We start from the raw sequence: 18,220 nt of genomic DNA, 5'->3' as shown, positions 1-18,220 counted from the left end.
AGACACGGCCAACTTAGATCATGTATAATTGTTATATTAATTAAAAAAAAAAAAAAAAAAAAACATTAAAAAATCCTATGACAGACATCTACTTTTTTAAATAAAAATGAATGTTAAAGTTGAAGTTTTTTTTTTCATCTCTTAATTGAAAATAGGTGAATAAAGAAAACTGTAAACTGAAAATTAAATCCATTTTTAAACACAGTTCTATGAAACCATTACACTCTATGACCGTTAATTTGAGAACAAATAAATTCGAATACCAGGCAGTATCTCCTGGCCGGCGCCCTGAGCCACGTCCACCCTGGCGTTGTTCGTGAGGCGCTCGGCGAAGTCCGCGTCGCACGTGGACACGGTGTCCGCCAGCGCCAGCAGGTGCATCTGGTCCAGCGAGCTCAGCCCGGGCAGGTGCGTGTGAGTTAGCAGTCTGGACAGGATACGTCCTGCACGAAAATATTAAATAATCACAATCTCACTGTTCTTACAAAAATGAATTCAGTAAAGCTGGTGCGACAGACGTCCTTTTTGTAAACTGTCGAACGCGTTAAGTTAGTATCATATAATCATTACATTTTCTGATATTTTCTAATATTCTGGCATAATCTCAAATAAAATCTGCTAAATTGGTTCAGCCAACCTCGATTGAAGAGCTTAGCAAATTTAGCGATTCACTTTATTATATTAGATTACAGTAGAATTTATATTTGTAATTTGACGATAATCATTGTTAATCTATAATTAAAATATGAAACATTATTCTCATCACCTTGCCGCGGTCCAAAGTGCGAGAGAGGCTGCCGCTCCGGCATAGAAGGTCGTCGATCGATACCTTCTTCCTCGCCAAGCAGCAGAGTGTCGAGATCTTCTTCTATTTCCATAGTTCCCTCAAATAGTTCATTATAATCCTGGAATATAATTTTAAAATAAAGTTAGACAGTGACTGAAAGCATGTCTTCTGCTTACAATTATATCAAAATAGTGAGGTAGTAGTTAATTATTAGCAAATTAGCGCATATCTATACTAGCTGCTGCCCACGACGTCTTCGCGTGAACGCTATACAGCACCAAAAATACCTACGATTATACCTTTTAAAATAACATTCATTTACCCGTTTCTTCTTGACATTTCATATCTACAGGAAAAATCTCATAGATGGCGCTGCTTTAAAATTGTCTTGTCTACTTATATTCATTTAATTACGTTTATCGGCTTAGTTACTTATATTGCTTGATTTTTATAGTGTGAAGCCAGCTTATATAGCATGGTTATTAACATAATAACAACAACATTCAAATATGCGTCTTTAGATTACGCGTTGTTACAGAATGCGTTGAAGAAATAAAGGTTCACTGCTCGTCCCCCGTAAGTGATAGCGTGATAATATGTAGCGTATATGTTGACCCGACTTCTTAATAATATTCGTGCCAAATTTGAAGTAAATCCATGCAGTACTTTTTGAGTTTATCCCGGACATACATACAGACGAACAGACAAACAGACAAAAATTCTAAAAACCATATTTTTGGCTTCGGTATCGATTATAGATCACACCCCAAGTATTCTTTTAAAAAATATTCAATGTACAGTTTTGACTTTCCTACCATTTTATTATATGTATAGATATTTTTTTTTAGTATCATAGATATAGTAAAAAAAAGTAGATAATGCGCGGCCTTTGTTGTTAGTGAAGCCACAAAACTCGGCTCCTTCAAGTAAATACACGCGCTCACGCACACATATGCATCAAACTACGCTCATTTTCGTTAGTATGTCACGAGGCTTCATACAGTAACTTTGCTTATAAAATGCCGTCTTCTGTGATTAAGTGGTGCAAAAACAATACCAAAGTAAACAAAAAATCTGAAGGAATATCGTTTCACACGTAAGTACATATAAAACTTTAAATTTATTGTTATTCCAAAATAATATTGAGGTTATTCGGAACTTATAATTTCAATGTCACGAAATGACGTACCACGGGAGTGTTGCCAGTAGTTCTTTTTTTCAATACCCCAAAATGTGGGTAAGTAAATTGTACGCAATCAGAAAAATAATGAAGTAAAAAGTAGACATAGTTATTGTTTTTTTTTTTCTCGTGTTATTTTATGTTACATAAATTGAAAATAAAAAAATCAAAATATATTTATGAATTATTAACTCGTTTGTTTTATGTTTTAACTTTTTACAATTTTTGAGTAAACTAGGTACCCATATTTTACTATCAAATTTCATGATTTTAGGTTTCTAACGAATATTTTAATAAGAGGTGAATGGGTAGCGGCTGTAAGACTGAAAAAATGACCACGATTATGCTGGCCATGCGCATAAAGTCAATTTAATACGATTAGTGATTGAAAAATATTTGAACATAAGACTACATCATATTAGTAAAATGCAAACAATGATGACTCTGAGTTCTAAGCGACAAAGATTTAAAAAACTTATACAACATAAAGGATTCTAGATTTAAGAAAAATAGTTAAAATAAAAACCGACTGCAAACTGAAAAGAGATAAACAGAGGGGATAGGAAGTGTCCATTCATACGATTATCTTACGAATATATTTTTTTTTTATTCTACCGATTTTTTGTTTTATTTTTAGTAAATTTATTTAAAACTATAAACAGGTTTTTATTTTCACATACCCATTTTACCTATATTAAATTAATTGTTTAATAAAAAATTTAGGGACTTTTTTTAAAAGGTGTCAACACTTCACTCACTCACACATCTTTAAAAAAGTGGCTTCAGTTTTCTGTTCTAGGTGCGTTATCTACCTTTTTTTACTTGATCTATGTTTAGTATAAAGATCAAGTTCCACAAAATAAAATATACAGAAGTTTTTATTTTATTGCAGTATCTAGAACTTTTTCAGTCTTTTGGTTGCTTCTTTAATGACAAATAAATACATTTATTAGGTGTAAAGTATAATAATTATTATTATATCTTACTTTAGCTTCTTGAATAGTGGACGGATGATGTGCGGACTCCTTGTCCGCCACTAGTAAGGTCCAAAGAGGTAGCGGCGGTACCGATGTCAGTTCTGCGTAATCTAGTTGCACGTCTTCGGTTATCTAGACGTTATTAATATAATTTAAACACTGCTTTAACATTATTTTGTTTAGGTAACTTGTTTAAATAACAGAGAAGCCAGAGAAATAGATATTCAGACAAACTATCGTAAAAAAATCGTTTTTTGGATTGCAATTTTAAAACCATTCCGAAACGTTTTTTTGGCTAAAAGATAAATATTGTCGAATCTTTACAACTAGTACTTATCGATAGTTTGGTACTCGAAAACAAATTTAATTAAAGTACCAAAAAAAATCAAGTTTTATTTGTGTAAAGCTGTATGCATAAAAATAAATTTTAGTTCGATATAAATATAATGTTGGCTCCTTTTTAGCTTAAACGAACGTGACGAGTTCCGCGTTAGTGTGGAACTCATAACTTTCTCATAAATTTCATTACATACTATTGCAACGTCATTATAAAAATAAATAGTCATGATCTGCTCGAGTATTCGTGTAGTGGTATAGGCTGATGCAGCGGTCAGACTGTACAAGTGGCACACAAGTGTAGCACGCAGTCTGTACACACATAGCCGTTTCGTGTGCAGCGAGGGCGCTAGTCCTTAAATAGTGGTCGTCAGTCGCGGTACCAGGCGTGTAGATAGCGTATAGTGTAAGGTACCTGCGCGGCGCCGTCCAGCGGCGAGGCGGCGCCCGCGGCGAACGACACGGACAGCGTGCGCGAGCGCGACCAGCCGCGCTGCAACACACGGCACTCGTGCAATACTCGCGCGGCCTCGTGCTAGCTGCCATACCTTTATGGTACCCTAGTCGGCCTTTTCAGATTGCCATTTTTTATCATTATCAAATATTTATATGTTAACTGAGTTGAATTAAACGCAGTCGTCAACTTCCGGCGATACCAAAGGTCTAGTCACAGCTAGCTATATATAGCCAGCTACTGTACCCACGCTATTAAAAAAATTAGATCTTGAGAAAAATTATGCAGTTCGGCATTTTATAAATTGTTATCGCTTTAAACTGACGTGGAAAGGTAGTGGATACAGATAGGTAATACCTTCTCCAAATATTCTACACTTCATCCACTTTTTATAAAAATAACCGTATTTTATTTAAATGTCTAACCTCTAATAAAAAAGAGCAATACTGAGACCGATCGTATGGCAGTTCAACATGTAGTGCAACTCATATATGCAAAGCTAGAAAGGATATAAAACGTTCTTGATGCGATTACAAATTGAAGTGTAAGCGATAGATTGACGGCCATATCGTTTTATAGCATCACAGTGTAAATTTAAATGCTTGTTATCATCATTCGACGTTCGTGGTAACTATCACTACAGTGAAAGCAATAATTTATAACATAAATGTATTTTTATTACACTTGATAATCATAATGCTCAAGAGTTGTCACATTCTCCAGTGATATATATAATCTTATACATATTTCTTGTTAAAATCTTTAATTATATTTTATAACATACGCCGAGTTGCACGAAAAGAAATTAAAATTTAAGTAGTGATTAAACTAATTTAATCGCAAGTATTGTATGAAATTCTTGTGATTAAATTAGTTTAATCTCTACTTAAATTTTAATTTTGTTTCGTCCAACTCGGCGTAAAATATTTAATTTATGTTTACGTGAATCTGATAGTGATATCGAACAATGCATTTTAGCAACATACATGTGACAAGCATATTTACAGTAATAAGAGTAAAAAGTCATACTTGTCTTGACAGGCTGTCCTCATCACCTTGTGAACTGCGACTCGCGTAAGTGCCACCCATACACCTTATAAATACAAATATATATTTTTACAAATATAACATATGTATATCATGAATTTCATATAAGGACATCTACGAAAAATTGCTATTACACTTACAACACTACATTAAATTTATATCTCTGTATCGAGGAATTCGAAAAAACTAAAATAATTAACTTTGTAATATTATTATTCTAACAAGCATCTATAATAACGAACGAAGATTAAAATATTTTATAATTCTTTCACACAAATTCAAAGTTACCTGACTAAATGAGCAAGGATTGCTTTGACCCATCGAATTTTTCCACTATTAAGAAGTTCCATCAACTGCTTGGGGTGATACTGCGGTAATACTGGACAAGCCATCTGCGATGCTTCGAATAAGCCGTAGTCCGGCATGTAGTCCAAAAGGGGCTGCAAAAAAATATCAAAATGTTATTCATTTTCCTGATTACAAAATATGTTTTCTAACAATTAAAAAAACAAGTATGCTTTAGACCACACGACTGAAGTAAAACTCCTTTAGCAATAGGCCTGCACTGTGTTTTAGATATACGAAATGTAACTGGCTATGAGTAAAAGAGAGAAAGAAACTGTGAGCTTGCATCTCTCTCTCTTGCTCTGTTCACTCCGCCCGATAACACCTTTCGTAACGCTCTTGTCACGTATTCACCAGCTTACTACCCAAGGCAAGCGTGAGTAAAGAAGTTTTACTTCAAAAATATTTAGTAATAATAAGCAATGCGTGACTATCTTTTGTAACTATAATCATTCTACTCAGTATAACAAAACAATAGATATTATGACTCACACCTTTAAGAACACAACAAATAAAAGTAAATTTTTGCACAACAAATACATAGCTGACCGACAAAACTTTTAAAAAGATTCATTTTAATATTATGGCTCCTACATATATCACAATTTGTTCTGTTATTGTATATATAAACATAGGTCGCTTATAGCTTTAATACACACACATGAGTATTGCGTATAGTGAATAGGAGAGGTGGAGAAACTATACATACTTGCGGTTGGTCCGGTTGTGTTTTGTTCCGCCGTCTAGCGTCTCGCTCTAACAGCTGCAGGTTGATCGACGACACTCGCTGCAAGTGCGGCGCGGACACTCGCAAATCTGAGTCGCGGAGAGCGCGTGACTCACCGCCTTCATCTTGTTCCTGACAAAAATACATAGACATACAATTGAATTTAGATTACTTTTTAGACAACTCTAAATCACTTATAGCACTACAAGAAAAAAGTTAGTTGGGGGTATAGAATTTTTTTTTTTTTTTTATTTTGTTCTACATAGACATTAAAAAACTTGTTATTATGTAACTAAAATATATCTTCTTTTTTTGCTATCTTGCGATTATATTTAATAGATTAAAAATCATTAATTTAAAGTCTTTTACCTGAATACCGTTTTGTCCAGAGGTGATTTGAGGAGTTTCGGGTTTCCATTGCGAGTATACGTGCATTTCCGAGTCCATACCAACAACTAAGATTCCGTCTCGGACCCAAGATATCTGCATGGGTAGTGGAGGCAAGCCATCAGCAGTCTTAAGCTGAATCCTTCTAAGCTGCATCCAACGTATTTCTTCTACAAATAATGGAGCCGCTAGCGAAGAAGCTTTGCGTAGTAGGGGACGGTTATTATTTATTGATTCCTTCATAGCCTAAAAACAAAAGCAATTGTGAAGCATTTTGCGTTGTTTTTTTATTAAAGTGCCATAGTTTATGTATAATTAACGCATTAAATAACCTATGTAAAATTATTTGAAAGAAGTTGAATTAACCAAATTCTGAAAGTCTAATACCAGAGATCTTACAAATATTTTGTTTCGAGGTAATTTTATGTCGAAACCAGGATGTGCACTGTGGATTTATTAAATGTTTACATAAAGTCAAAACTTAGTCTAATATCTTAACTAAGTTATTTATTATGTCGTAATAGATGAATGTCTGACCTTTAAGTTCGCTTGAGCCAAGTCACTAGAGACTGGAGTGAACAACAGCACTCTGGAACCGACCGCAACGGTCAATATATGTGAACCATCTTCTTTAGATACCCAGTCGAGTTGGACGAGATGTTTCTGAGTGAGCGGACAAGTGTTGCCGTTTTCCATGATACTCTTGCGCAACGATTGAAGTGTACTGAACGACGGCACCGCTAGTAAGCCGGCCGACTTTCCCGTGTCGCCTTCGCCGTTACGACCGTTGCGGCCTTCGTCCGACGATAACGTTTGTAGAACCTATACCAAGAGAATAAAATAAAAAAATATCAAAACAACAAAATTAAATACAAAGGTTATAATTATACTATTGAACTATTGTTTTTAGTTGTAAAATACGAAAATTAGTGTCGTTTATAATAATTTTGAAATAAGTGAACTGATGAAGTGAGAAGCGAGCGCGCGACCTGCGTGAGCCTGTGCTTCTTCTGCATGAAGGAGGTGTCGTGCAGGTAGGAGAGGTCGATCTGCGCGTCCGCGCACACGCCCACGCGCGGCAGGCTGACGTTGCGCAGCGGGATGGTGTCCTCCAGCAGCCACTCCGCGCCGCCCGTGCTCTCGCACTCGTACACGCACACGCACAGGTTGACGAAGCGCGCGTCCGCGCCGCCCGCGCCGCCCGCCCCCGCGCCGCCCGCCGCGCCGCCCGCCCGCGGCCGCGTGAACGAGCGCCCGCACTTGTACGCGCACGCGATGCGCCCGGAGTACGCCGCGCTGATGTGCAGCGGCTGCCCTGCGGCCGAGCGAACGATGCTATAAGCCGGCTTAGGAGAATAGTATTGCATCGTATGTACATCACTCATCATCGTCATCACTTCAGCCTACTACAGTCCACCGATGGACATAGGCCTCCACAAGTTCGCACCAAAAACGGCGTGAACTCATGTGTTTTGCCCACACCACGCTGGGGGGGTGGGTTGGTGACAGCAGGGCTGGCTTTGTCGCACCGAAAACGCTGCTGCCCGTCTTCGGCCTGTGTATTTCAAAGCCAGCAGTTGGATGGTTATCCCGCCATTGGTCGGCTTTTTAAGTTCCAAGGTGGTAGTGGAACTGGGTTATCGTATGTACGTCGAGTAATAATATCGCGTGTTTTTATTTTAACACTAGGTGTGCTACGAGGTTTCTCTCACGTTCATTTGAAATTTTTTTTTAATTATAATTAAAAAATATATACTGATACTTCAGTCAGTCAGTCAGTTCAGCCTATAGCAGTCCACTGCTGGACATAGGCCTCCCCAAGTTCGCGCCAGACATCCCGGTTTTCCGCAATCCTTATAATACTGATACTTAATATATCAATATTATATAGCCCTTAGCGTTCCTCGGTAAATGCACTATCCAACACAAAAAGATTTTTTAAATCAAACCAGTTAGTTCTTCAAACAAACAAACTCTTCAGCTTTATAATAATAGTCTTAATTAATTTCAATATATGTCTCACCTGGAATGTCTATCGTGGATTCTTGATCTTTATTCATCATTTCCCACTCCTTCCATGTGTACTCGAATTCATCATTGTCTTTTTTAGTAACGTTACATTTCCAAAATCTGTGTTGAAAAAAAATGTATTGCTATAATTTTAATGATAATATACACATGTAAATTAATCTCTGTATTAATTTCCAAATACCTCAAAGTACTATCAGAACAAGCTGTGGCTAATATATAAGGCGCTAAACAAGCGGGGTAAATGGACGCGGAACTTAGATGTCCAGCAGCCGGAGTAGCGTGAATAACATCTACGCCGTCGGGCAACGCCAGTGGACATTCGCAAACCTAAAATCAAAGACAGAATATTCAATCTGAAATGAGAGCATTTTTCAATTTTTGGTAATTTTATTTTTTTCCTTTTCATGAACGTCCTCATAAATGTCAAATCATAATAAAAAATGTATTGTCAAACATACATAATATAGTCACCGTAAATCCGAGGTTCGAAGATAATGATTCGGAAGCGCAGTATTGGTACACCCTCTCTAGACGAGAGGTCTACCAATACCCCCGCTAGGTTAAAGCGCGACCATATAGCAGTCGCGTGGTAGCACTGCTAACAACGATGATCACGAAGTACAAGAATGGACTGACGAAATAGTGCATTATTTTTGTCAGTTACCTTCTTCGTAGTAATAGAGAGGTGTGAGAGGGTGGTGGGGGCGGCGGGCCGCTCCGCGTCTATCGAGACTGAATTCTTTCTAGACTCTCCCTCCTCCTCCTGCACTAGCGCGCTGTCTGGGACGTACATCATACTGTTGGTAAAGTCATCTGGAATATGAAAAATAATTTTTAATATTCGTCCCATTTCGTGAACTACGTCATTGAAATTACCTTGACACATGGCCTTGATTTAAGTATACAATACAAAACATTATATTTATAAGTTAATTACATTTTATTTGACAGTACACAAGCTTAATAGACATAGCACGGCATGTCAATATGACTTAAACATTTATACATTCATCATTACAGCCTATACAGTCCACTGCTGGACATAGGCCTCCACAAGTTTAAGCCAAAAATAACGTGAACTCATGTGTTTTGCCCATAGTCACCACGCTGGGCAGGCGGGTTGGTGACCGCAGTACTGGCTTTGTCGCACTGAAGACGCTGCTGCCCGTCTTCGGCCTGTGTATTTCAAAGCCAGCAGTTAGATGTTTATCCCGCCACCGGTCGGCTTTATTTATACATTGTAGTACTATATTCATTTTTGAAAAATTAAAGAAAATTTAGTATCTAAATCACATTTATCTACTGTCACCGAGCATCAATTTTACAAAATAAAGTTAAATAAAAATGTTATTATACCTGAAGGATCTGCCTGGGAAGACACGGTGAGCCGCCACATATGGACTGTGGAGCCACCATCAGTCCTTTCTAATACAACAATATAGAATGGTTCATTGAAAACGGCAGCCTTCCTTAAGTCGACTATTGCTTCCAAGCCGGCTTCTGTGATTGTGTTCACTTCAGAACCTTCCACACCCAAATCTGAACTTTCTGTATCGCTTGTTGTTCGTTCGCCTGCAAATATAATATTTATTAATTTATTATCTAACTATAAATTTTCTTTTTATTATATAAAAGTTTTAGAATACTGTTTTGTCTTCAACAATAAGAATGTGGAGAATAGGAATTATTAGCTTTTATATTCAAAAACTGTTTATAAGCCAATTTTATTGAAATCCACAAATTCATCTAAGTTAACATCACAAACCACCATTTACAATGTAATGTAGTTTTATTTTAGGTATACGACGCATAATGTATATTTATATTTTTTCAAATATCTCTCTATATTTTCTCAAGTATATTATCTATATTACTGCATGTTTTTAGTAACATTAATTCTCTATCCAGGTGTGCTGGAAGAGATCTTTTCTAAAGATAAGTTCACCATTGCTAGCAAAGTTTGTATATGATCAACTGTATCAATTTATTTAATATTTTTTTTTTTTTGTAATAAATAATATATACAATTATATAACTGAGGTAGGGCACAGCAGGAAATATCCTCTTTAAAATCTGGAGCAACCCAACAGGGCAAGTGCCTGGACTTTACAGGAGAACATAGCTAAATAATAGTGCTTTCAAGCAGTGTTAGAATTTTGTAGTGAGTAAGATGCGATACTTTAACTCTTGCGATGCTTCTGGTATTGCAGGAGACTATAAGCTACGGTAAACGTTTACCATCAGGTGCACTGTACAAAAAAAAACGTGCTTTATTATTTCACAATAATAGGGCAAGGGTGGACATACAGTGGTGGCATAATGACCGACAACAATGCGGCAGGGTTAAACAACAGACGTCACCGGTGATGAGCTGCTCCTGGAAGACGTGCAGCAGCTGCGTGTTGTGCCAGTCGTGCGTGGCGTCGGCGATGGCGTGCAGCTGGATGACGGCGCCCGGCCGCGCCGTGGACTGCTGCGACACGATCTTGATGCGGTCGTGCAGCGGCACGCCGCCCGGGCCCGCCGACGACTCCGACGACATCGACATCGTGTCGTGCTGAAACGAGTTCGTTCGAGACAGGAAGGAAAACACAAGGATATCCACTTTATTACTTTATTCCTTATTCCTTAGGTTATTTTCTATATCGTATTCAATGTAATATATATCTAATGGATACTAATGGTGTTATATATCTATATTAATATTATAAAGCTAAAATGATTGTTTAAATGCGCTAATCTAAAGTATATAATATTTTAGTATGTTTTTTCCTCAAATCAACATGGGTGAAACTGCGGGGTACAGCTAGTTTTTTTATACATAAGTAGTCATATAATTTCGCGGTAACATAACTTCTACCCCAATGGGTAGACTTGTAGAGAACACTTTTAGAAATAAGTTTAGCCTTATCAACTTCCAGTGTAAATATAATTCATACTTAGGTGCTTAAAGTGTATTTAAGAAGAATATAGTAATAGAATAGGATCTATATATAAAAAATCGCTAAATGTATCCAAAGTGCAAAGCTCTAAGGCGGATCAATACTAGCCATTTTTTTTGTATTCTAAATAATGGCAGGTTCTTATGAAAAAAAAAATTGTCCAGAAATTTGGAATGTATTTATTAGAAAATTGATTTTTTCAACATTTAATAGAGGATAACGTATTTCGGGTTAGCTAGTATTTAAATATAAGAAACGTACTTTATAAGGTACTCATAATTGCCACATAGAATTAAACACAATTTAGGACTGTAAGTATTTATAATAATACTAGCTGTACTCGCGACTCCGTCCGCGTGGAATAGTGACTTTACACATTCAACGTGATTCTTTAAATCGGCATAACTTTTTTATTTATGAACCGATTGACATGAAACAAAAACTAAACGTTAAGCTAAGCTTGCCACAATATATTGATAAAAACCACATCTAAATCGGATTAACCGTTTCTGAGATAAGCGTGCACAAACGCACAGACAAACAGACAAAAATTCTCGCAAATAATTGTTTTGGGTGCTATTAGCGTTGATGAAGGTCCTAATAATATTTTTTCTCATAATTATATCTTAAAAGTACAGACAGCGATCCGTTACATTTTTATTATAATTATGTATAATTGAGTATGTCTTACCATAAAATCCTTGTGACGTCTTTCCGAGGTAGCGATTTCAGCTAATAAAGTCCGTGCATCGATAACGGCTTGAAACAACCGTAAACTTTCACCGTCACTCGCCACGAAGCAGGCGGATGGGGAATTCGAGAGATTTCCTAGTGTAGTGCTGTAAAAAATAAGATATACTACTTAAATTTTGTACCATAAAAATTTAAGGTCATTAAATTTTTCTATCAAAAAACCTTGGTATCGACATATAGAAATCATATTGATCATCTTTTTAAAGCATAACAAATTCTATTTATAGTAATTATCTTATTCTTTTAGTCTTAAAGGATTTTTTTTACAAAATAATAAAACAGTACTGAGCTGTAATAATGCAGGTTTCACTTCTAAACGAATGAGCGGTATGAAAGCCCCATTAGTACGATGAATGAGAAAATTTAGTGCTCCATAATGCAAAATTTATTCGATAATTAAAAGGTAATTTTGACGGAACATCTTCATCCAACAGTAACGGAAAGCAATTATACATGTGCTGGTGTGGCACGACGTAGCGCAAGTGCTTCGGGCACGCAATATTAATGCCGATCTAGCGTCGAAAAAAATAGTAATCACCGTCGTAAAAGTCTAGTATTAATACGGACGCGGTCTGTTACCTGGGCAGCAGCGTGGGCAGCCAGGCGACGTTGCTGAAGGCGGACAGGTGCGGCGAGTTGACGCGCGCCAGCTCGGCCACGCCGCCCGACTTGCCCAGCGGGCCCACGCACTCCACGCGCCACATGACGAGCTCGAGACGGGCTCGGTCGGTCTGTTACCTGGGCAGCAGCGTGGGCAGCCAGGCGACGTTGCTGAAGGCGGACAGGTGCGGCGAGTTGACGCGCGCCAGCTCGGCCACGCCGCCCGACTTGCCCAGCGGGCCCACGCACTCCACGCGCCACATGACGAGCTCGAGACGGGCTCGGTCGGTCTGTTACCTGGGCAGCAGCGTGGGCAGCCAGGCGACGTTGCTGAAGGCGGACAGGTGCGGCGAGTTGACGCGCGCCAGCTCGGCCACGCCGCCCGACTTGCCCAGCGGGCCCACGCACTCCACGCGCCACATGACGAGCTCGAGACGGGCTCGGTCGGTCTGTTACCTGGGCAGCAGCGTGGGCAGCCAGGCGACGTTGCTGAAGGCGGACAGGTGCGGCGAGTTGACGCGCGCCAGCTCGGCCACGCCGCCCGACTTGCCCAGCGGGCCCACGCACTCCACGCGCCACATGACGAGCTCGAGACGGGCTCGGTCGGTCTGTTACCTGGGCAGCAGCGTGGGCAGCCAGGCGACGTTGCTGAAGGCGGACAGGTGCGGCGAGTTGACGCGCGCCAGCTCGGCCACGCCGCCCGACTTGCCCAGCGGGCCCACGCACTCCACGCGCCACATGACGAGCTCGAGACGGGCTCGGTCGGTCTGTTACCTGGGCAGCAGCGTGGGCAGCCAGGCGACGTTGCTGAAGGCGGACAGGTGCGGCGAGTTGACGCGCGCCAGCTCGGCCACGCCGCCCGACTTGCCCAGCGGGCCCACGCACTCCACGCGCCACATGACGAGCTCGAGACGGGCTCGGTCGGTCTGTTACCTGGGCAGCAGCGTGGGCAGCCAGGCGACGTTGCTGAAGGCGGACAGGTGCGGCGAGTTGACGCGCGCCAGCTCGGCCACGCCGCCCGACTTGCCCAGCGGGCCCACGCACTCCACGCGCCACATGACGAGCTCGAGACGGGCTCGGTCGGTCTGTTACCTGGGCAGCAGCGTGGGCAGCCAGGCGACGTTGCTGAAGGCGGACAGGTGCGGCGAGTTGACGCGCGCCAGCTCGGCCACGCCGCCCGACTTGCCCAGCGGGCCCACGCACTCCACGCGCCACATGACGAGCTCGAGACGGGCTCGGTCGGTCTGTTACCTGGGCAGCAGCGTGGGCAGCCAGGCGACGTTGCTGAAGGCGGACAGGTGCGGCGAGTTGACGCGCGCCAGCTCGGCCACGCCGCCCGACTTGCCCAGCGGGCCCACGCACTCCACGCGCCACATGACGAGCTCGAGACGGGCTCGGTCGGTCTGTTACCTGGGCAGCAGCGTGGGCAGCCAGGCGACGTTGCTGAAGGCGGACAGGTGCGGCGAGTTGACGCGCGCCAGCTCGGCCACGCCGCCCGACTTGCCCAGCGGGCCCACGCACTCCACGCGCCACATGACGAGCTCGAGACGGGCTCGGTCGGTCTGTTACCTGGGCAGCAGCGTGGGCAGCCAGGCGACGTTGCTGAAGGCGGACAGGTGCGGCGAGTTGACGCGCGCCAGCTCGGCCACGCCGCCCGACTTGCCCAGCGGGCCCACGCACTCCACGCGCCACATGACGAGCTCGAGACGGGCTCGGTCGGTCTGTTACCTGGGCAGCAGCGTGGGCAGCCAGGCGACGTTGCTGAAGGCGGACAGGTGCGGCGAGTTGACGCGCGCCAGCTCGGCCACGCCGCCCGACTTGCCCAGCGGGCCCACGCACTCCACGCGCCACATGACGAGCTCGAGACGGGCTCGGTCGGTCTGTTACCTGGGCAGCAGCGTGGGCAGCCAGGCGACGTTGCTGAAGGCGGACAGGTGCGGCGAGTTGACGCGCGCCAGCTCGGCCACGCCGCCCGACTTGCCCAGCGGGCCCACGCACTCCACGCGCCACATGACGAGCTCGAGACGGGCTCGGTCGGTCTGTTACCTGGGCAGCAGCGTGGGCAGCCAGGCGACGTTGCTGAAGGCGGACAGGTGCGGCGAGTTGACGCGCGCCAGCTCGGCCACGCCGCCCGACTTGCCCAGCGGGCCCACGCACTCCACGCGCCACATGACGAGCTCGAGACGGGCTCGGTCGGTCTGTTACCTGGGCAGCAGCGTGGGCAGCCAGGCGACGTTGCTGAAGGCGGACAGGTGCGGCGAGTTGACGCGCGCCAGCTCGGCCACGCCGCCCGACTTGCCCAGCGGGCCCACGCACTCCACGCGCCACATGACGAGCTCGAGACGGGCTCGGTCGGTCTGTTACCTGGGCAGCAGCGTGGGCAGCCAGGCGACGTTGCTGAAGGCGGACAGGTGCGGCGAGTTGACGCGCGCCAGCTCGGCCACGCCGCCCGACTTGCCCAGCGGGCCCACGCACTCCACGCGCCACATGACGAGCTCGAGACGGGCTCGGTCGGTCTGTTACCTGGGCAGCAGCGTGGGCAGCCAGGCGACGTTGCTGAAGGCGGACAGGTGCGGCGAGTTGACGCGCGCCAGCTCGGCCACGCCGCCCGACTTGCCCAGCGGGCCCACGCACTCCACGCGCCACATGATGAGCTCGGAGCACAGCCCGCCCGCCGCCGCGTCCGCCCCAGTCGCGCCAGCTGCGTCGCGCTCGTTATCTGACCACGAAAATATTATCATATTCATTTATTGCCATTCTCATACGTATAGTTATCGCCACGGATTGTGAGCTAACCTGCACTTCAACATTTTATGAATACAATATAAATAAATACAGACATTAAATGAACACCAAATACCATTACAGTTTTTATTTTTTTTTTGTACTGAACAAAACTTTTTTTCCTTTGCCTGCACGGTACGCACAATGATCTACACTCTGGTGCCAAGCGCTCAATATTCGTGCTGATACCTATATTTGTATTATTATATTACATGATCCAACCCAACTATCCTAATGCCGCTACCTTTTGGACAACTGCGCTCGTGGGTAAGGCAACGTACACGTGCAAATCACAATGCCCTTTGGGCAAACCAAACCGGCTGTAGACAGTCTAAATTGATACTCACGGAAGTATCACCGCACCTAGCATGCCGACTGCTCAGTCTTAACCGTTTGGACATCAGAATAGTTGTTGGCACGATTACCGGCCATAATGGCACTAAATCACCAACTATTCATCATGAATGCAACAGACAGCCCTCTTTGCAGGGGCTGTCTGGCTGCTGAAGAAACAGCCACCCACGTAATCCTGAAATGCGAGGGAGTGACCGCACACCGGGCTACCATCCTTAAGGAAACAAGGACGCTCCAAGAAGCCTGTGAACGCCCCAGGAGCTTCTGGAAGGAGCTAGGCTGGCTGAATTAGTCAGCCCTCTTTTCACACACAACGGACCACCTTTCTAAATGCGGAAAACCGAGCCCACAACAATACAATACAATACAATTACATGATTCAACCTAAAACATCCCACGGCCGGGCAAATGAGATGTCTTTTTCTGCATGTAGGGTGTAGAGTTGTAGACGTATTTTTTCAAATCAAAATGTGTTTTGTTAATACCAAATGTATATCAAAAAACGGCGTTACATTTTCTACTCTATGTTACGACTGCTATCAGGTGTGTATAATAACAACCGAGACCGACTGCTTAACGTGCTCTCTTCTAAAAATACAAACTTCGCTCCCGAGAGGAAATCGAACCTACAATCACTGTTGTACAATCTTCTATTAATATATGAAGCATTAGAGCTTGATCGATTAATTAATTCATATTATTTCACATATGTAAACAGTTGTTTTACCTGATATGTTGTGGTGACTCGTAGTAAGTAATAGTGGTAATACTGGATGGCATGTGATGTCGTTAACTCTAAATCTATGTCCGGACGCTCTAGAAGCATGTCCTATTGATAGCACCTTTAATAAAAAGTTATATTTATTATATAAATTTTTATGTACTAAACGATAAATTTAAACTTCATTAAAGAAAATACCTGTGAAAATTTCGACTTATCGTCGAATGTTAATTGCCACAAATTCAACGTTCCATTCGTATGGTTCGTGACCATAGATATGACTGGTGCCGATTCCAATACGTCTCCTTCTTGAATCTCGTTGTTCTCCTCAGTAGCGACACTTGTTTTTCTTTTCATGTCATTACTACTTTCTTCCCGCGCACCTAGAAAATACAAACATCTTTAGCACAGTCATCATTATATTTAATCTTATAACAACTCTTAGATTATCGTTACCATTCTCCTGCTGTGTCGTTTTGTCGTCGCTTTGAGGCCACTCCGTTTCCTCTTTTTCTTCCTGTACGCTCGCGAGCGGTGTTGTGATCGTTTCTCCTGCAGGCTGACCTATCAATGACAATTAATTAATTATAAATAATTCTTTAATTTAATAACCCATTTCTGCTTAAGAACAAGTGCACAATGCATTCACGAGTGTACACATAACGTCCGTTTCGCAGACGCACTGACGCCCAGTCCATATATTCTGTGCTGTGTGGCTACGGCACTAAAGAATTTAGCCACCCCCTCTCTTTCCGTGGGTGTCGTAAGAGGCGACTAAGGGATAACAAGGTTCCAAAACCACTTTGGAACTTAAGAAGCCGACCGATGGCGGGATAACCATCCAACTGCTGGCTTTGAAATACACAGGCCGAAGATGGGCAGCAGCGTCTTCGGTGCGACAAAGCCAGTACTGCGGTCACCAACCCGCCTGCCCAGCGTGGTGACTATGGGCAAAACACATGAGTTCACGTTATTTTTGACGTAACCTATGTCCAGCAGTGGACTGTATAGGCTGTAATGATCAATAATAGTGTTCGTTCTCAAATAGAAACAACCTATTTTAATTTACAACCACCCACAGAACTAGTGAAGAGATTTGAGAATATTCTTTCGGAAGTCGATAAAGAGTCGTCGGTTGGCTCACCGGGCGTGACGGGCTTGGTGCGGTGGCGCACGTAGAGCGGCTGCGCGGCGGCGTGGTAGAGCGCGGCGGGCGTGCACATGGTGGTGGCGTCGCCCAGCGGGAAGGCGGCCGGGATGCGCGCCGAGAACGACACCTGCGCCTGCCGCACCGCGCCCGCCTGCAGCTCGTCCAGCCACTCGCACACCCTGCGCCCGCCACTTGTACTCGCTACACGCGCTCTCTCACACGCTTCGCCGGTCATAGCTCACCGCTGGCCATAGGCCTCCTTCCCCGTACGAGAAGGATCGGAGCTCAATCCACCGTGGATATATTCCCTACTATGAGTGACGATCGCTATCAGGTGTACATGATAACGACCGGGCACACGGTGGGGAGACCCACAAGGATTAACAACCAGACCGGAAATAAAAATTTGTATAAACACAAATATCCACTCCGAGCGGGAATCGAACCCACGACCGTCAGCGTTTAAGCACCGCTCATCCATTAATTAATATTACACTTATAATATACAGGAGCAGCAATAAATTAAACCAAATATAATACAACTATCTCTAGGCTACGGGTTCGTCCATAAAATACATTCGCAGATAAAGGGGAGGAAGGTTTTGCTTAGCGTGACAAAGTGTGACACGGGGGTTGGAGGGATCT

General features: G+C 43.2%; 1 protein-coding gene across 1 annotated transcript in view; it reads right to left on the bottom strand.

The window, feature by feature from the left end:
• Window positions 1-18,220, bottom strand: part of LOC123659172 (dmX-like protein 2) — a 72,417-nt gene that overhangs the window by 35,587 nt on the left and 18,610 nt on the right. The window contains exons 13-33 of the mRNA XM_045594428.1: window positions 17,570-17,754; window positions 16,882-16,989; window positions 16,624-16,808; window positions 16,432-16,546; window positions 15,090-15,285; window positions 11,905-12,052; window positions 10,633-10,828; window positions 9,628-9,843; window positions 8,936-9,084; window positions 8,453-8,598; window positions 8,264-8,370; window positions 7,230-7,555; window positions 6,778-7,062; window positions 6,223-6,486; window positions 5,836-5,985; window positions 5,070-5,221; window positions 4,764-4,827; window positions 3,696-3,773; window positions 2,954-3,076; window positions 767-905; window positions 264-443 (exon numbers count right to left, since the gene is read on the bottom strand). Of these exons, the coding sequence (XP_045450384.1) occupies window positions 264-443; window positions 767-905; window positions 2,954-3,076; window positions 3,696-3,773; window positions 4,764-4,827; window positions 5,070-5,221; window positions 5,836-5,985; window positions 6,223-6,486; window positions 6,778-7,062; window positions 7,230-7,555; window positions 8,264-8,370; window positions 8,453-8,598; window positions 8,936-9,084; window positions 9,628-9,843; window positions 10,633-10,828; window positions 11,905-12,052; window positions 15,090-15,285; window positions 16,432-16,546; window positions 16,624-16,808; window positions 16,882-16,989; window positions 17,570-17,754 (3,512 nt within the window). The remainder of the gene's footprint in view (window positions 1-263; window positions 444-766; window positions 906-2,953; window positions 3,077-3,695; window positions 3,774-4,763; window positions 4,828-5,069; window positions 5,222-5,835; window positions 5,986-6,222; window positions 6,487-6,777; window positions 7,063-7,229; window positions 7,556-8,263; window positions 8,371-8,452; window positions 8,599-8,935; window positions 9,085-9,627; window positions 9,844-10,632; window positions 10,829-11,904; window positions 12,053-15,089; window positions 15,286-16,431; window positions 16,547-16,623; window positions 16,809-16,881; window positions 16,990-17,569; window positions 17,755-18,220) is intronic.

The sequence above is a fragment of the Melitaea cinxia genome, chromosome 13 (genome assembly GCF_905220565.1).
Source record: "Melitaea cinxia chromosome 13, ilMelCinx1.1, whole genome shotgun sequence".
NCBI lineage: Eukaryota > Metazoa > Arthropoda > Insecta > Lepidoptera > Nymphalidae > Melitaea > Melitaea cinxia.
This window is presented reverse-complemented; position numbering and strand designations above follow the sequence as displayed.